This window comes from Limulus polyphemus, unplaced genomic scaffold, assembly GCF_000517525.1.
Source record: "Limulus polyphemus unplaced genomic scaffold, Limulus_polyphemus-2.1.2 Scaffold95, whole genome shotgun sequence".
NCBI classification, from domain to species: domain Eukaryota; kingdom Metazoa; phylum Arthropoda; class Merostomata; order Xiphosura; family Limulidae; genus Limulus; species Limulus polyphemus.
In genome coordinates, this window is record NW_013665705.1 from 1104784 (window position 1) to 1124860 (window position 20077).

Genomic DNA, 20077 nt, shown 5'->3' on the forward strand with positions numbered 1-20077 from the left:
TCGCAGGCCTGTGATATCCAAAGAAACCAAAATGATGCTAAATCTTTCTAGCCAAATGGAGTCAAAGTCAATAACCCGTGCTGATCATTATCTTTCGTAATACCTTTTGCTTCGCTTTTGTGGTTTTTCATTTGAGTGAACAATTAAAATTCGAGTTCTCAGAAACTTTATCACCACAGAGCACAGCTGCACAGGAAAAATAACAATAGGAGATAGCCTGTTAACAAAACAAACATTCTTCATGTTAAATTTACCGAAACTTTTTCTTTCTTCGGTCTTTCAAAACGTAGAACGTGTTTTGTTTTTCGACTCTTCTTGTTTCACGTTCTATCGATATATTGTTGCTCATCATTAATCTTGTTGAAATTGATTGTTTGAACCTCAATATCGTAATGATCGTTATAGTAAACATTTATTTTTTTTCTTTCTGATATCTTTCTCCAACTAAGTGGTAGACATACAAGGTACAGCACGGGTCTCGGGGAATCATTCTCAGATGCAGGTGCTGACTGGGATTCGCAAGAGTTGATGAGAGGGTACCAGTACTTTTTGGATGAGAGGCGAAGACGACGAGAACCAACGATTCGAAAACCTAGATCGTGGCACCCTTCTCCTTACGGCTCAGAGGATGAAGATGATTTGCTGACACGTGATGAAATTATTAAAATTAAAGGACACACGGGAAAAGGAGATTCTTACACAGAGGATACTGGCAGGTTGCGCAAAGAGTTGAGAAAACTTGCAAGGAAAAGAGAGTCCTATGAGAAATTTGGTGAGATCTTGTTCGGGAAATTAGTTATTCATATGTATAGCGACACTCATTACACTTTTATGCTTCATATTACTACTTATACATCTATATTAAGTCGTAAGTCTATAATGTAATTCTTCATTTTAGGTTATCGTGGCGAAGTCGGAACTAGAGATTATTATACCACTTCTTATCAAGGAGAGATCCTGATGTCTCCTAGACGACGCTTGCGAGACGCGCAAGGTAACTTGGGATTTCCTCCTTCGAGTACTTTTCATTCGTATGACATGTTGTATCGTGGAGGACCGTCGTCATGGACGAAATATGATATGGGATCTTCCAAGCCACAGACATCGGGAGGTTATAGCCACGTTGCAGTCCCAGCTAGCTACTCAACTCCCTCACTTTCCAGGTACATGTAAATTAATTTTGTATAATTTCATTATATAGTTACTCAGTTCTTCTTTAATCAACGGAGACTCTAAATTAAGAAATCAACAAATATTTTTCCAGTTTTGTTGTCTATACATTTCATTTCATACTTTCGGTACATAGTCGAACAACAATATCAGGTTATACTTTTGTTGCTGAGCAACATGACATAAAAGCCATTGTTGGAACGTAATGTAACCAAAACGCACTGGCTTTTCTATATACTAAAGTTGTTAATCTAACTGATTTTTACTGATATTTATTCTATGAATACGTCACGAATTCATTTCATGAATGATCTTAATTTTGATTGGCTCACAAAACAATTTACCAACGTTTGACTGCCTTTTCTGCCTCTATCTTGGTCAAGCTTGATTTCGCAAAATTTATTCATTTCAGTTAGCTATGAAACGTGAGCTTAAGGTATACTATGGGGTGGGGGGTGGTAGTACTTGCCCCATAGTTATTGGCGGGCTATACACTAGTAGTATTGTATAAATAGTGGACAAGTGCGACTGTGTGTTGATTATATATAATACTATGATATGCTTGTATCATAGTATTATATAAGAATTATAATTACTCAGCTTTCTTCTTTTTCAAATATGTGGATGTCAGTGTTATACGGGGTTGAGTGCGATTTTGAATATGCAAATCAGCAATACGTGTAACAGTTGCGGTGATGTAAAGTCGCGGTGTAACAAAATGTATCAGAACCATATCCCGGTTTTGGGATGTGTATGTAACAGTCCTTTCCGACCCAAAATACTCGTAAGCTCAAGTCATAAAGATTTGTTGAGATTAAGTTCTTTAAATTTGCCCCCCAGTGGCACAGCGCTATGTCTGCGGACTTATACTGCTAGAAACCGGGTTTCGATATCCGTGGTGGGCAGAGCACAGATAGCCCTTTGTGTAGCTTTGTGCTTAATAATAATAAACAAACAAACAATCTTTAAATTTACAAGACGGGAATATCCTTTACACTTAAGGACATTGGAAAATAAAGAAATGTGGATCAACTTGAGACGTCAAGACCAACTAGGAAGTGACCTGCAACAAGTATGTATGCCATTTCATATGAAAACATACCGGTCAAGTGGCCAGACGCAACGACTATGCATTTCTGTGCGATTTAACTTTTGAATTTGGCGCTGAGAAACTTTCATCCTCATACACTAAATGGACTATGGAAAGGCCAGGGAGGAGGAGGTATTTTGAACATGTCCGCTTTATGACGAAGACTTTTGTCATTCTAATTACGCTGCAGAGTTATTTTCAAGATGTACGATCGTGAAATAGATCATGACCGGACGTGGTGGTACGAGTTGTAACGATGTGGTGACGTTCGAAAATCATTTAGTATAACGTATTTCACCTCTGTATAAACACTGTGGAATTTTTATTTTTGCATTACTCGCAAGTTGAGTTAAACCCGGGGTGCTCTACCAAATGAGCTAAAGAGGTGGGATTAAACTCGGGGTGTTGTACCAAATCAGTTATAGAGTTTGCCCAGTTTACTCAAACTACTATATAGTAACTCAGTTATATTTAAATTTTATTTTATTTGAGTTTATGATGAGTTCAGACGTATTCATAATTATTTAACACAACCAAAATTCTTGGATACGATAAAAAATTAAACATTTTAGTTGTTAAGGTATTATTTAATATATAGGTAAAGGGTGAGTTATTTTATATTTTTTGTGTTTAACTTTTAACTTCAGTTTACATCTTTGATGTTAATGACCTGCCATTCATCATTTTTATAATGCTGAAAATACAATTACCTTTTTTACGCTTTTAACTATATATTTTAAACGTAACTGTTTTACACGTGGTTCTTGCACTAGTATGTTATCACTTAGTTTTCTAACACAAGTGTATACGTATGTGTATTATTCGTTGGCAAAGAGTAGCCTAAGAGTTGGTGGTGTTGACTATCCGCCTTCCCTGTAGTGTACTATTTCTAAATTAGAGACGACTAGCGCAGATAGCTTTCGAGTAACTTTGCGCAAAATTCAAAACCAAAGATATATGTATATATTAGTTAGAATGATTTTTTTTTTTATAATTATCAGACATGGTTACGTTCGAAAGCCAGAAGTGCTTTGGTATGGCAGCGAACCTACAAGTCCTTCAGCCCGATTTCCTGAAAATACAGAAGAGGATAATAGTATCGCTAGAATTGCTTTAACATTCCCAGCAAATGGAAACACGACCTCCAGAATACACCGCCATAACCGCCTTCCAATTGACTCTTTTCTGGACTTTTCGCCCGCAACACCAGACTCGGAAACTCCACCAGAGGTGCCCGAATTCACTCCAGCCATGCCAATTCTTCCCGACATGCCTTCTCGTTCTCGAAAACTTCTAGAAGATCTAGGTAGTGCTCCTATTGTTGGACCTCGCTGTAAGTATTCTTGGATATAACTAGTTAATTGTTAAAATATTCTTGGATATAACTAGTTAATGGTTAAAGGATTCTTGGATATAACTAGTTAATTGTTAAAATATTCTTGGATATAACTAGTTAATTTTTAAAATATTCTTGGATATAACTAGTTAATTATTAAAATATTCTTGGATATAACTAGTTAATTGTTCAAATATCCTTGGATATAACTAGTTAACTGTTAAATATTCTTGGATGTTTCTAGTTAATAGTTAAAGTATTCTTAGGTATAACTAGTTAATTGTTCAAGTAATCTGGATATACTAATAAATTGTTAAAATATTCTTGGATATACTAGTTAATTGTTAAAATATTCTTGGATATAACTAGTTAATTGTTAAGATAGTCTTGAATATAACTAGTTAATTGTTAAAATATTCTTGGATGTTACTAGTTAATGGTTAAAGTATTCTTAGGTATAACTAGTTAATTGTTCAAGTAATCTGGGTATACTAATTAATTGTTAGAATATTCTTGGATATTCTAATTAATTGTTAAAGTATTCTTGCATATACTAGTTAATTGTTAAAGTGACGTGTGGAAGTCTTTTGTCTTCTATGCCTGTTACAAATGTACCGTTAGCGGTAAAGCTTCCATATGGGTTAGCGTTAAAACCTCTCAATAACAACATCAAACATAAAGTACACTTACTTTTCACTCAGAAACCATTTATGTTCAGCTTGATAGACGCATCTACGGTAGCTATCGTGGAGTATTTCATATATTTCTTTCACACATTTTAATGTCCAGTATTGATACGTGTTCTACTACAGTATGATAAAATGGAAAGTATTCAAAAGTATTTTTGAGGTATCTTTCAGAAGGCTTTGAAAGAACAAGTGCTGTCTAGTTAAACAGTAGTTACAAACCCAAAAAGTGGTTCTATTGTACGAATCATTTTGCTAATTTCTGATCATTTTCGACGAATTTCTGGCACTTTGATTTTCAGTTCACCATCTAATAAACTTATAATAACATGCTACAACATGTTTTTTTTTTTTTATTATTAATTTACATCAGCTTTCATGTGTAACATACTGTATATACGCAAAATGAACTGAGTTGAATGTTGTTTGTTTTTTTTTGTTTGGTGTTATTTATAGTATTTTATATCTGTTAGGACCTAACTTAGAACATGATTTGAAAGGCACCGTTTTCTTTTTCTAATTCTAACCCTCGTGGCGTTTGATTATTGAGTAAACGATAGATCATTATTTTAGTAAACACACTGAATCTATAATGTTAAAATAAATTCATGAAAGTCAATTGTCTAACTAAAAATGCTAACTTCGACAATTACTTTATGAAAATATCATTGGAAATAGAATAAAATGAGCTTAGTGTGTTGTATCACAAGAAATACGCTATTTCATATAACAAAAACTGTTATGCAGCATCACGTATAATACTGCTTAGGTTTCAGTTTCCTTTATTCATTTACGCAGAGACGCACAGCTGTTTAAATAAAATGCTAAATAGTGTTTGCACAAACAAATACATAAAGTTCTGTGAAGAGTAATAATTAAATCATAAAAAACTAATAATATGTACCGATTTCGTGTCGGGTGGTTTTATTTTTATGACATTTATCGGAAGAGTAACCCTATTTCATTTTATTCACTCTGCTGTGGAGTAAAACATTAACACGTTAAAGTGATCACCCGAAAACAGAAATGTAAGAGAGATGATATAAGCAACCAGAGAGATATTTATCTGCAGGAAACAATTACAAAGACACGGAATATAAAAATGATTTGTAAATGTAACACGAGAAACAAGACGTGAAAGTAGCTCCACTAATAACGATCGATACGTCGCTTTTTAGCTCACCAATCACAGAGAGAGTTTAGTCATCCTGATCGGCCCAGAGGTCATCACAGAGAAGGGATGACAAGAGGAGAATATCGAGAGAGCAAAGTCCAAGTAAGAACGTTCGCAGTTTCAGTGTATGCAGATTACTTTAAGTTCTGTGCATTCTATGAATGCAGTTTTGTATTATATTTGTTTATTTATAGATCAACTGTTCATGGTCTGTGTGAATGTCATATTTATTGTAAAACGTCAGTTCTTTAGAAATTTAGTTCTTTATGTATTTTCGTTTTTTTCTGAATTCTAATATGTATTTCTGGTAGAAAGATGCCACATTATATCGTGTATGTATATATATATTCAAATGAGCGTCAGAAAATATGTTTTATTTAACCTAAGAGTTTATTATCTAATTCATTTAAGGCAGGGTTTCCCAAACTGATTTATATCGACCCCTAGCCCCCCCCCTCGCAGTGGCACAGTGGTATGTCTGTGGACATATACCACTAGAAACCGGATTTCGATACCCGTGGTGGGCAGAGAACAGATAGCCTTTTGTGTGGCTTTGTGCTTAATAACAAACAACAACAACAAAGACCTAGGGCTCGATAGTGGGGTCGAAAATGGCTCCTAGGGTAAGGTTGGCTTACGCAACTAACCGCACTACGCCTAGTAGCAACAGCGAGCGAAAAAAAAAAACCTGGTTCTTTTTTTACATGTTATGTTTCCTAACGATTGTATTATGATGAATAAGAGTTGGTTATATATATATTGAAGTTTCTTGATTATGAAGTTTCATTTATAATTTATATTCTAAGAATTTGGTGGGGCGATGGCAACTGTATGTCAAGGGGTCGACAACTCAAAAAGGTTTGGGAAACCCTGGTTTAAGGAAAAGTTATCTGTCATTGTTTATAAACTAGTTATACAGGATGTTAATTAATAATATTTAATGTGAAAGTTAAATCAAAAAATAAAACATAAATTTTCAGTTTTTAAGACAATAATTAATTTTTGTTAGTCTTTTTATTTAAATACACAAATGTCTTCGAATCGATGACGGGACTTGTGTCCCTCCTATTTTTGTGTCATTGAGTACAGTGTTGGAAATGTTGATACCAAACAAACTTTAATTTCAGGAAAATAAGGAAGTCCTGAACTGCAAAGTGTAAAAAAAAAAATGTGAAGGTTTCATATCGTACGCACGAGATAATAAGTAGTACGAACCAGATACTATTTAAATAATTACTGAAAGTAATGATTTGATACGGAAACCCTGAAAATATGGCGGAGTAAACTTTTAAGTTCTGATTCATGAGAAGTCAATTTTATACGTGACGTTTTATAATATACGTGACTTCTAGATGTTCAGTACGAACCTTCAAATTTACGAGGTTGTTGTTGTTTGTTATTAAACACAAAGCTACACAATGGTCTATCAGTGCTCTGCCCACCACAGGTATCGAAAACCGGTTTCTTGCGGTATAAATCCGCAGACATACCGCTGTGCCACTGAGAGGGGGGGATCAAATTGACGATCAAATAGTTGCTATGAAACTGATGTGAAACGTAATTATGAAACAAACACACTAACTAATTTTCATTTATAAAATAATCCCTATGAACACACCAACTAATTATTATCCATAATAAAATCCCTAAAATTAGACACATTTGTTATGCAATTTATGCATTTAAACATACGAGATGAGTCCTTCAAATTTTTATCATCATATGTTTCAGTACTTCATAGGAAAATAACTTTTTTATGTGATATTTAATATTTAAAATAATTTGTTTATGTGATATTTAAAATAATTTGTTTATGTGATATTTAATATTTAAAATAATTTGTTTATGTGATATTTAAAATAATTTGTTTATGTGATATTTAAAATAATTTGTTTATGTGATATTTAATATTTAAAATAATTTGTTTATGTGATATTTAAAATAATTTGTTTATGTGATATTTAATATTTAAAATAATTTGTTTATGTGATATTTAATATTTAAAATAATTTGTTTATGTGATATTTAATATTTAAAATAAGTTCTTTAATTGATATTTAATATTTAAAATAATTGTTTATGTGATATTTAATATTTAAAATAATTTGTTTATGTGATATTTAATATTTAAAATAAGTTCTTTAATTGATATTTAATATTTAAAATAAGTTGTTTATGTGATATTTAATATTTAAAATAAGTTGTTTATGTGATATTTAATATTTAAAATAACTTCTTTAATTGATATTTAATATTTAAAATAACTTGTTTATGTGATATTTAATGGGCTTTAGGAGAGAAGCTCACCTCGAAGGCGAAACCAATACGATTTTCCAGTTAAAAGAATCCTACTGACTCGAGATCCTAAGGATCGGTTTGTGAAGGGTAAGATAATATTAGATCAAATAAAAGTTGATCAAATTCACCCCTTGTAGTTAACAATATTACCAAAATTTTCCTGAGTATTAGTGACCTAGAGAAACGTCTGATAGATCATATTGAAAAGTTTAAAATAATTAAATAATAACACAAATACACACACGTACATTCCTAACGTATAATAATGCTTGGAGATGGGTTGAATGGGTAATGAAGAAAAACTTTAATACAAGTCTAACATAACAGCAAATGTACAACGTTTCGACAAGGTTTTGTCATCATCAGGTGATTTGTGTTTGAAAATTATGTCAACATTTTGGACAGACTGTGTATGTATCAACTAGCAAAAAGTTAAAAGATCTTGCCTACAAAACACAAGTAGTCAGTTTTATTGGCATAATTTTGGACAGACTGTCTATGTATCAAGTAGCAAAAAGTTAAAGGATTTTGTCTATGAAACACAAGTAGACAGTTTTATTGACATAATTTTGGACAGACTGTCTATGTATCAAGTAGCAAAAAGTTAAAGGATTTTGTCTATGAAACACAAGTAGACAGTTTTCATGTCAATAAAACTGTCTACTTGTGTTTCATAGACAAAATCCTTTAACTTTTTGCTACTTGATACATAGACAGTCTGTCCAAAATTATGTCAATAAAACTGTCTACTTGTGTTTCATAGACAAAATCCTTCAACTTCTTTCTACTTAATACACAGTATGTCTGAAGATTATATCAATGAAACTGTTTACTTGTGTTTCACAGATAAGATCTCTAATCCTCTTGCTATTTAAATGCTAACTGTGGACAGTGTGCACTCTAATGTTTTACATATTCAAAAGTAAATGTTAATAAATTCATTGAATTTGCTTTTTTAAAGTTACGAAGTACGGTACGGTATTCAAATCCAACATTAAGACATTTTCTAAATACTTGTATTTCCATTAGTGTTTTTTCTTTGATGTTAAGCACAAAGCTACACGATGGACTATATTTGCTCTAGCCACCATGGGTATCGAAACCAGACTTTTAGCGTTATAATCTACATTAGTTGTATTAATTCTGTAATTGGTGTTTTTATTATTAGTTATACAGTATAAGTATACAGTTTTAACATTTATTTTACTAAAGTGATACTTAATACAGATAAATCCTTATGTTATGCGATTCCGAGTTTTCACATGCCATTTTACTTCGACAATCCTTTTTTCAAATAGCCTGGTATGGCTTGGTGGTTAGAGCGTTCGATTAATAATATGTGAGTTGCGGGATCAAAACCCTTCACCGAAGATGCTTGTCCTTTCATCTGTAGGAGGGGGTATAATGTAACGTTCAAGCTCACTATTCGTTGATAATGAGTACTCCTAGAGATAACGGTGGGTGGTAGTTGCCATCCCTCTAATCTATCACTTCAAAATTAGGAATGGTTAGCGCAGATAGTCCTCGAATTAGCTCTGCACGAAGTTCGATAAACAAACCTTTTTAAAAATCGAGATGTCAGGAGAGTCTGTGCTAAGCAAATAATGAGAGAATTTTTAGAGTGAATACCAAAAGAGTATTATGTAATATCTAAATACCCTGACATTCACTAAATAAAATAGGCGAGACGAACGTAAACAGTTGTCATTGAACAAAAATAGGAACAATTTTTCCTGGAGTATAGAATAATGTCTAAAATAGACTCAAACACACATGTATGTATATATATATAATATTGACACTTGTTGTGGGGCCCAAGCCTGACCTGGTGGTTGGCGTATCGGAATGGGACTAGTGATCCGAAGATTTATGTTTTTGTTGAATTTCGCGCAAAGCTACACAAGAGCTATCTGCGCTGCTCGCCCCTAGCTTTGAAGTGGTAGACTAAAGGGAAAGCAGCTAGTTAACACCACCTACCGCCAACTCGTGGACTAATTTAATCAAATAGTGGGATTTGACCGTCACACTTATAATGCACCCATGGCCCCATAGTGTGGAGCGCAATTTTTCTTCTTCATTCTTTTTGCAGTAACAGGATGTGAAAACCACGTAAACCAGATCCACAGCCCAGTACGCTAATCATTGAGCTGCGATCGGCCTCCGTGAATCTTGGGTTCGAGACGTGGTATTATCAAACACGCTTCGCTACTCTACTGGGTGCCTTCCCCTTGGTCCACAATTCACAATAGGGACGGCTAAGCATGGTTCATATGGATCTCTGACATGGCCGTTTAGCTAATATTGTGCGTAAGGTGTTATTCGGATGAACGAACAAAAAATCAAACGTGTTTTCAATTAGTTTCCTATAATTGTACACCGACGTGTTTTAATTTTTTCGTTACTCTTAATGCTTTAAAATGTGCCAGCTATGAATATAATATAATCACGCTTGTTGCATTGATTATAGTTTTAAATATACTTGTTAATGCACGATGATGCTGTTATTTTTTCCACTAAACCTAAGTATAATCAAACTAGGCTCACCATGACAATGAGATAGTAATAGTAGTAAATCGACATTCCCTCCTCGATAGGACAGCGGTAAATTTACGGACTTAAAACGCTAAAATCCGGGGTTCGATTCCCTGAGTTAGACACGGCAGATAGTCCAATGTGGCTTTGTTCTAATATTACGTAGCTATAAGACTTACAAATATAATTGTCCCTCGTTGGGAGAACGGTATATTTAAGGACTTACGACGCTAAAATTCTGGGTTTGATTCCCCAGGTTGGTGGACAAAACAGATAGCCCAACGTAGCTTTGCTTTAATAAACAAACCAATATAATATATTATTACTATATATATTATTATACTTAATTACAGTGTAATTAAAAATGCTCCTGACTTTTTTGTTGTTCTTTTACAGGAAATGGATTTGGTTTAGAAATTATTGGGGGCAAAGAAATTCCTGACAATAATGGAATGACTGGAGCATATATTGCTAAAATTTACCCCAGCGTCATGGTCGATACTTTGGGAGAGGTTGCAGAAGGTAGATACACAAAATATTTTGGAAAATATAACGTTAGCATATATGCCTACTTTGTTGTGTTGCAAACTACTAGGGTTAAAATATTATTGACTGTTGCCTAAGAAACTACTGCACTACTAGGGTAAAATATTATTGACTGTTGCCTAAGAAACTACTGCAGTATGGAAAGACGTAAAGCTACACAAAAGGATAACCCAAAATTTCATTTTTAAATTTAGAATTTTAGTTAACTATAATTGTTTTGAATTTTCCTAAACACACCAAAGATGTCTTTTATCAAAATTAGCGGATATATTTTCGTTAGTACTAGTTGCTAGGAAATTAAAAACTATTTCAAAGTTTGAGGGGAAGGGAATTGTTTAGAGCTTAATAGTTTTATTTATTCACCTATTGAACTTTCCAAATACATCAAACGAGTAGATGTATTTCGTATTAACTTCAATAGGTTTTTGCCTCTTTTTTTTGTCTGTTTGTTTAGCAGTTTCGATTACTTCAACATTTTTCTTGAGTTTGCTATCGTATAGCTTTAAAATAAATGGCAACTGAAATTTTCCAGTTTTTCTTCTTTTTATTTATTAATTTAAAAGGTGTTGCTACGATATAATTATTTTTTTATGAGGGCTCTATCGTCGTCAGGAGTCGGTCTCACGATATAAGTGAACTTTCTTGTTTCGTTTAATTTGGGGCTAGTTAAAAGGTTTTTTTTTTGCGTATGGTGTTTCACACACCTCCAAATTCCTTTTGGAGGTGAGTATCCGGGAGTAGGACTGACCTTCTCGTCCGGACACCGGGTGGGCATGTTTCGGTGTGACGGGGATTCGAACCTGCGACCCTGACCACCTGGCCATGCCGGGCCGGTTAAAAGGTTAAAATAACAAAGGCAAAGTATTCGTTACTACAATTTAAATAAGGCACAAAAATAATAAACGGAAAAGCTTAAAATTAACACGAATAATAATAATAAGTAAATTCAAATAAATAACTTTATTTAAATTCTTTAAATAACTTTATTATTCGCGAATTAAAAATATGGGAATGAAAGTCGTAGCAGTATTAATATTATGTTAATGGGTCAAATAAATTATTCTTTTGTTTTCTTTTACATATTACTGTAGTTTTGCTGTCATATCGTTGTGCTTATGCTTCTTTATGTTCAATTATACAACGTTTAATAACGTTGCTCAAGATATTAATATCGTTCTCGACAATTACGATTTTATGACTTAAGCTACACTTTTGGTTATATATATATATATATCCAATCTAATATGCAAATTCTTTGAAGTATTGTTAGGATAAAAGACAACATTATGCTGGAAAACAAAACTTGGGTGTTATTTTGAACATGTGATTTTCAGAATACTATATCCTTTTCATAAATATATATAATTCAAAGCTGTTCCGATATCAGCTTTAAAGAATATCATGTAAGTATATTGGATTAAAGTAACATTTGAGTACTTTAATGTCTGATATTTTGAAAGTTTTTTGAAATATATGTTTTATTGGATCCTGCAGGCGATCAAGTTCTAGAATGGAATGGAATTACTTTAAATGGCAAAACGTTCGAAGAAGTTAAACGAATTATTGCGTCTTCCGAAGACGAAGTAGAAATGGTTATCCGAAGGTAATCTTTTCAATCATCAGAACTTCTGCATTCAAGAAAACTTTTACCTTTTTAGAGTTGTATACTTTTTAATTCAATTTGTATTATTAAGTTTCGTCTTGCAGTCTGTTTTATTCTTGTTATTTATAAGCGATTAGTGCTAGTTTTTGGTTCTACAGATCAGGTTTTTCCGTGTATTTGTTTAATGGGTTTCAGTTTCAATAAAGTTTTTAAAACTATAGATAGTTTTTTTTTACTTGCTAGTGATAACATACTGCAATGTTTAGCACAACACTTGCGAGCATCAGAAAAATGTTGTTTTACCGTTTCGCCTAATATAAACCACACAGCTACATATTTCAGGAAATTCACGTATTCTTTATGTACTGATTAAAGCGGCTACATTGAAACACTTCTATCAGCACACACGCTGTTATAAGCTAAACGAAAAATATGTGTGTAATATACACGACTAGGAATTAATATTCATAGTGGCCTAGTGGTTAGGGTCCTCGACTTGCAGTTTAATGGTCGCGGGGCGTTATACTGTGATGGTCAATCCCATTATTCGTTGGTAAAGAGTATTCGAAGAGTTAATGGTTGATGGTGTTGACTAGCTGCCTTCCCTCTAGTGTATCACTGCTAAATTGGGGACGGCTAACGCAGATATTCCTTGAGTAGCTTTGCGCGAAATTCAAAAACAAACAAACAAAATAATATTCGTAATATGAAACAATCAAACGGTGACAGTAAAATATATAATAATGTACTATAAACACTATCAATGAAATCATTTTCCCCATATACATAATATGACAAGTTCAACATTAATATAGGCATGGAATTGAGAGAACTTGTCTTTGTTTTTATTGATTACGTAGAGTCAAGAACGTTGTTTTCGAGTCATTGCCAGTCATAGTTTTTTGAGAACCTATTTAAACGATAAACTTGAGAAAAGTTGAAGTTTATGCAGTGAGTTTTAACTTTGGATAATTTCAACTCCATTTTAAGTTATAAATCACCCTACTGGCGCTATCCATAACTAAAAGTTGCTATATTTATAGTTTCTGTGGTTTTATGAGTTGTTAGAGTAAACCACGGTATCTTGAGCAACGGATTAACATGAGCTCAATTACCATTTTTTTTTATCGCAGTGACTTAAATGTCCTCAAACCGCAGGGAGTGAGTCACGTGCAGCGACATACCCCAAATCGTGGATATAGACCGTTCGATGACTCTGGTCCAGGTCAGGGTCACAACCCGCGTGGATCTAGTGGGAGACCTAGAGACTTTGGGAGGCTCTCCCCAGAACGGAGCTATTATAGTGGAAATAATGGCACCAGGAGTGTATGGAGACGCAACCATCCTGAAAATTTAACATCGTCACAGTTGCATAACCAAAATCCTCGGACTAACAGTCTCGATCGTTTAGGCTCTCCTGGTGGTTATCCTGGTAGGTTGTGTTAGAATACAGCATTGTAGCGTTGTTATATATTTGTGGATAGTTTTATGTTTTCAACAAAAATTGAATTACACCTTACTAAAATATAGTTCTCATTTACTCAGTTGCAAGTTCTTACGTTTGTGAACATTGTGTTTGAAGTGTGTCAGTAAATTGATGAATGGTAATGCATTTATGAGTTGCTGAAAAACTTTTTTGTGGAGTGTATGAAGTTGGAACTTACGTCTAAATGATATCAGTCCTGACTTCAGCTTTTCTTAACTGGGATGGAATGGGGGGGGGGGGGCAATGAGACGTCTAAAATTAGGTTAATGGACTGCATTATCTTGGAAGGACGACGACTTTTATGGGAACCCGGTCCAATGGACCTACGTTAGCATCGGCTCTGAATTATTTTCGTCAAACTCAGTGTTCTCGAATAAATTATAATTTTTAACTGACACTCTTACAAAAAGTTTGAAACAACCTAGTTGATTTGTATGGAGAAGAACGTGCATTTTGTGGCTTGTGCTCCTCAAACAAGCACGCTTGGTCAGATTATACTCAGTCAGAAAATTACCTTTGATGATTAAATATTAAGAGATTGTGCGGCTCTGAAGTTTTCGTTGATAGTACGGATATTATCCGACCAATAGAAGTAGAGCAGAACGATTAATTACCCCCACGAGCAGTGGACCCTCAGAAGGATTAAAAAAAAGGTGGTTTAGAACGGAGAAATGAAATAATTGAATCGAATAATGAGAGTGTTACAGAAAATAGTGATATACAAGAAAATAAGTTTCATAATATCATGATCAATAAGAGTATAGGAAAAATAATGTATAAAAAAGAGAAAAAAACAACTTAAGATTAGTCCTGCATTTCAACAGATTTTGAGTTGTATACCAGTGAGAATGGAACAACTAAAAAAATTGAAAACAAAGTAATTTGACCAATAGGAATCACATTGACGTGACTTAATGTAATGTGATGGAACAAGAAAAAAAAAGATCAAGTAACCAGAAGAAGTAACAACAATAACAAAACCGAAAACCTCGTGTAAAGAATAATAAATACATGATCAAGCTGAAACAACTTACGTCAATAAAAGAAATAGCTAGATATTCGACAAAAGCTGCCAAACTTCGATTTGTATGACGAGACCAGCGAACGTAGAATGATAAAACGGCTACAGAAAAGGTCAAGTGAGCATAGAAAATGAAAGTGCATGAAAAAGCGCGAATTTTGTTTAGATGTTACATCAGGTGAAGAAAAAAAATTACAAAACAAAATTAAATCTAACTGTCTGTTTCTATAGCTGCACTACAACGTTACACGCCTATCGAATACTTTTCAATAAACTGCACTATAAAGCAAATGTAGACTTGGGAAATATCTATGAGAGATCATATTCTCCTATATACAATTATTTTTGTTTTTTTCTCTTCAATAATATGTATATATAGATGCACGCGCCAGCAAAACTGTGACAAGACAGTGTAAAATCATTAATACAAAAGTACAAATAGTATCATTTTAAAATGAAAATGTCTGTGGTCACAGCATCCAAAAGCATTGGGGATATTCCGTCTATCAGACATAATCAAAACAAGAGATACAAAACTAGAAAGCAGGCTACAAATTCAATAAGGGGTTAGGACCTGGGTGCTAGAGTCCACAACGTCCAAGACACCACTACCACTCACCGTCTATATCATCAACCACCCTCGATGTCCATCAAAAATGATCCCCCAACTTCTACCCATTTTTTTATAGTTTTAATAATAGATGATTTTATAATTTTTTAGATGTGATGTTATAAACTATAAATATCAAGTAAAAATACAACATTTTATTATAAGTGTACACGCCAACAATTACATGATCGTGCCAGGAAAACTGTAATAAAATATTGTAAAATAATATTTTATGTGTTTAGGAGTAATTACCTACAACCGGCTATAAACGTAAGCGGTTTTGGGACGTTGTGGGTTCTAGCACCCAGATCATAACCCCTTAATGAACCTGTAATTTTATTTCTAGTTTTGCGTCTGTTGATTTGATTATGTCTCATAGACGGAATGTCCCCAATGCTTTTGGGTACTATGGCCGCATACATTTTCACTTTATAAGGGTACCATTTATACTCCTGTGTAAATATTATCATTTTACTTTATTTTGTTACAGTTTTGCTTGCGCGATCTCTCACCTGTTGGTGCATACATCTTTTTACATATGTATCTCGCCAGGGCAAAGCAGTGATTAATGATCGCCTGTACGCCTTTGATATAATACAAATAACTGTGAAATGTATTCATATATATAACCGCGTGTGTGTGAATTCAAATATCTCATCTACATTCCATATAGGTATAGATATAAAGATAGATATCACTATTATTTTACATCTAATTTCAAAAACTAAATCCACTTTCACCTGTATCGTGGATTCCAGTGGACATTTCTCACATGGACAATCATGTAGATGTCCCACGTGCTTTTGATGAGGGTGCTATCCAGTCACACGCACGTCACGAATCAGGAACACTCAACCACAATCATCATCCGATCTTACCTCTCTCTACTTCAACCTATCAAGGGTCTCTTCAGGATATGCCGGGGTCACGAGCCGCAGGTCACAAGTTACCTAGCAACAGCCCTACGGATGATGAACAGGTGGGTTAGGATGATATACTTGTGCTGATTTTTGTGTGTATAGAACTCAGAAAGAATATAATTTACTGATGGGGGGGTGGGACAGGACACGAGAGTAAAATAAAACACACAGAAAAAGATAAATGATCAAAAAATGAGAGAAGAAAAGAACGGGAATGAGACAATAGCAAGATATAGTGAAAACGGAATAGTGGAATAAAATAAAAACTATAGACAGTACTATAAAATATACACCAAATGACTGGATTTAAAAGTTTAATTTATCTAATAAATCTACAAATATTTCAAACTAAAAGATTCTGTCAGATTCTACTACCATCCCACAACCTCCCCAAATTTCTGTTATATTTTAACCATAAAACACTGAAATGTAAGAAATAGACTTAAATGTAATGAATTTCTCTCTCTTTTTTTTTAGTTTTACTTATTTAAATGAATTGACGTTTAACTGTATCTGAACTAAAGACACTTTCGAAATTTAAAAAACGTACATAATTTCTAAAGTTATGTTTTAAACGTTACCGAAATTTGACGAAGCATTAAAACCAATAGACTAACATTTTTTTTTTTTTGTAAATTAAAAAATTGTAGATATATTTTTTCATTATTTGTTTTTAACTCTCATTTGGAATGCGAAATGCACAAATTAAGAAGTTTGTCAAAAAACATCTGTAGTTTATGCGTTTTTTATCACAACTATATAAAAATTTATCGCTAAATAAAAAAGCTATGTAGGGCAGGCTACTGGACTTGAAAAAAGGAACCAAACAAGATAGAAATGCAAGTAGACATATCACTTGATCCGGCTTATTATCGTATAGCAGACTAAGCCGTCTCGACTTTACGTGGATAATAAGATCCCTACATCACTGGCTTTCCCAGTTTGTCTATCGAAAGCTTGGTGTTTCAATAGAATCTCAGCTTTCATCATTATACCTTGCTTTTAGTTAACTTTAGAATACTAGTTTTATTACTATTTTACAATAGAGTAACATTTTATGATTGGAAAGTCTGGTTCTATTTGTTTTTTTTCAGTGAGGAAGACAGTAATGTAGGGATTTTATTATCCATGTAAAGTAGATACAGCTTAGTCTGCTGTGTGATCATTAGCCCTATCAAGTGATATGTCCATTCCCATCCCTATCTTGTTTGGTTCCTTTTTTTCAAGTTCAGTAGTCAGCCCTTTTTTATTTAGCGATACATATTTTTCCTAATATTTATTTGTTTACTTTTTTATAAGATGGCGTATGTGGGTTACTAGGTTATAGAGTGTATTTATAGCTTTATAAATTTTCCATGTAATTATAATCAAATAGATAGTCAAAGATCGTGAAGACTGTTTTTCTCTATGAAATGATGGTAAAATTATAGTTACTGCTAGAACTAGGTAGGCGCTATGCCTGTTGAAGAAAGATGATAATGAACAAAAATAAGAAATCTTGGTTTTCAAATTCGATGACGAGGAACCCACTTTAAGACTAATAATGGTCGGAGACGGCTTGAATGGGTAATGAAGAAAAACTTTAATTACCCATTCAAGCCGTCTCCAACCATTATAAATCTTGGTTTTGGCTTTTCACCGGTTTTCGACGTTGGGACGCTCTGGATAGCTGAAAAGCGGCATATACACCAGAGATAGGACGACTATGCCAGGTAGTTCTTCATATCTAGCTTCTTATCACCTGTAGAGAAGAAAATCCAGATGACTTTTGTGTTGCTTTAATATGGGCATCCATATCATTCCTACCTAGACAATGCTAGCGCACTCTCTGATAACTATGTATTTATCTTTTTAGTTTTGCCTTATTTAACTGTTATGCATTGAATGTTTATTATATCTTAACTACAAGCACACTTTAAGAGGAAGAAATAAATTTAAATGTTGTACATGTCTGTTTATTATTTGTTCTTATAAAATAGATCAGTCGTATTCTGAATACATTGTGAATAAAGTATTTATTTCATCTTTCAGTATAAGCTCCAAGCCCCACACATAGCTGGTGAAATAAAAGTAAGTATAACACAATGTGAGTTAAGATTTAGCTTTGGAATATTATTACTACTTAAGATGTTAAGAAAAAGACTCAGAAGTAACTTTATAGTATTTAACTGTGATTCTCTAGACATCTTTCGGAGAAGTATTGAAACAAATAGTTATTATATAGGTGTAAGTTATATGAAGATGTTATTAATCCAAAGATAAAGAAATTAGTCTCCAAGGATCATTTTACAACAGAAAGATTTGAATATAAACTAATATATTAAAGATAAGGATCCTGGACATTTAAATTTATGCTTCATTGATGAGATTCTTTTTCTTTTAACGAAAGTGTTTATTGAAATATTGGATGTTTTACTTATCTAACTATTGTGCAACCCCCAGTAGCACAGCGGTATGTCTGTGGACTTACATCGCTAGAAACCGGGTTTCGATACTCATAGTGGGCAGAGCACAAATAGCCCTTTGTGTAGCTTTGTGCCTAATTACAGACAAACAAACTATTGTGCATTTCTCTCTCTTTTTACATTTTACTTCTCTAGCTGTTAAATTAACTGTTCTATTGAACTCAGTTGTATCATTAATCGAAACGTTAATTTAGTGTTTAGCAAAATAGCTGGTTTGTTGTGAAAACAAAACTTGTAAAAAGGAGCACTTGATCAGTGAAAGTAATTTATTTTTAACTACTTCTGTAGCTGTATTTTCTTCTACAGTTTTTTAAATAGTTAAAAGGTAAATTAGTTGCGTACATTTCAGATTCAGGTGTGTTTTAACAGAGATCTGTAGCGACGTTTGTTGCGTACATTTCAAGTTTGGGGTGTTTTTACAGATACATGTGATGAAATTTGTTATGTATATTACAGATTCAGATGTGTTTTAACAGAGGTATGTGACGAAGTTCGTAACTTGCATTTCAGATTCAAGTATGTTTTGACTCCAAGGCATCCATACTTTATGTTACCATTGTAAAAGCACGAAACCTTGGAACATCAAGGGACAACAGCGGCTTCCCCGATCCCTTTGTAAAATGTTATCTTCTGCCCGGAAGACGGTACGTGTTCAGAGGAATTGCTATGATGAGATTTAGAGAAATGTATCTTATTTTTTTTTATGAAAATTATAATAGTGCACATTAAGAAATTCTATCCGTTATTGTCTTAGTTTAGTGACGCAGGTAAAAGAAATTATAATAACCATTTCTATAGTTAAAAAAGCATTTCATCGTTTGTTTGATAATATACTGTCAATGTGCCCTATCAAACTATGAACTTTATGTGAATGCCGCGTTCTTCTCTTTCTTGGTATACAGTAGTGTGCAAATTTATTAGAACACCACATCGATATACAGTAGCATGCAAATTTATTAGAACACCACATTGGTATACAGTAGTGGGCAAATTTATTAGAACATCACATTGGTATACAGTAGCATGCAAATTTATTAGAACACCACATTGGTATACAGTAGTGGGCAAATTTATTAGAACACCGCATTGGTATACAGTAGTGTGCAAATTTATTAGAACACCACATTGGTATACAGTAGT

At 33.4% G+C, this 20077-nt stretch overlaps 1 protein-coding gene across 6 annotated transcripts in view; it reads left to right on the forward strand.

Moving 5' to 3' along the window:
* The window catches only part of LOC111088429, a 76503-nt gene that overhangs the window by 35043 nt on the left and 21383 nt on the right, over positions 1–20077 (forward strand). For all 6 annotated transcript variants that reach the window (XM_022398544.1, XM_022398553.1, XM_022398540.1 and 3 more), the window contains exons 7-17: positions 450–772; positions 899–1163; positions 3262–3593; positions 5461–5558; positions 7751–7841; positions 10683–10808; positions 12327–12435; positions 13569–13867; positions 16311–16531; positions 18504–18542; positions 19448–19581. In XM_022398544.1, the coding sequence (XP_022254252.1) occupies positions 450–772; positions 899–1163; positions 3262–3593; positions 5461–5558; positions 7751–7841; positions 10683–10808; positions 12327–12435; positions 13569–13867; positions 16311–16531; positions 18504–18542; positions 19448–19581 (2037 nt within the window). The remainder of the gene's footprint in view (positions 1–449; positions 773–898; positions 1164–3261; positions 3594–5460; positions 5559–7750; positions 7842–10682; positions 10809–12326; positions 12436–13568; positions 13868–16310; positions 16532–18503; positions 18543–19447; positions 19582–20077) is intronic.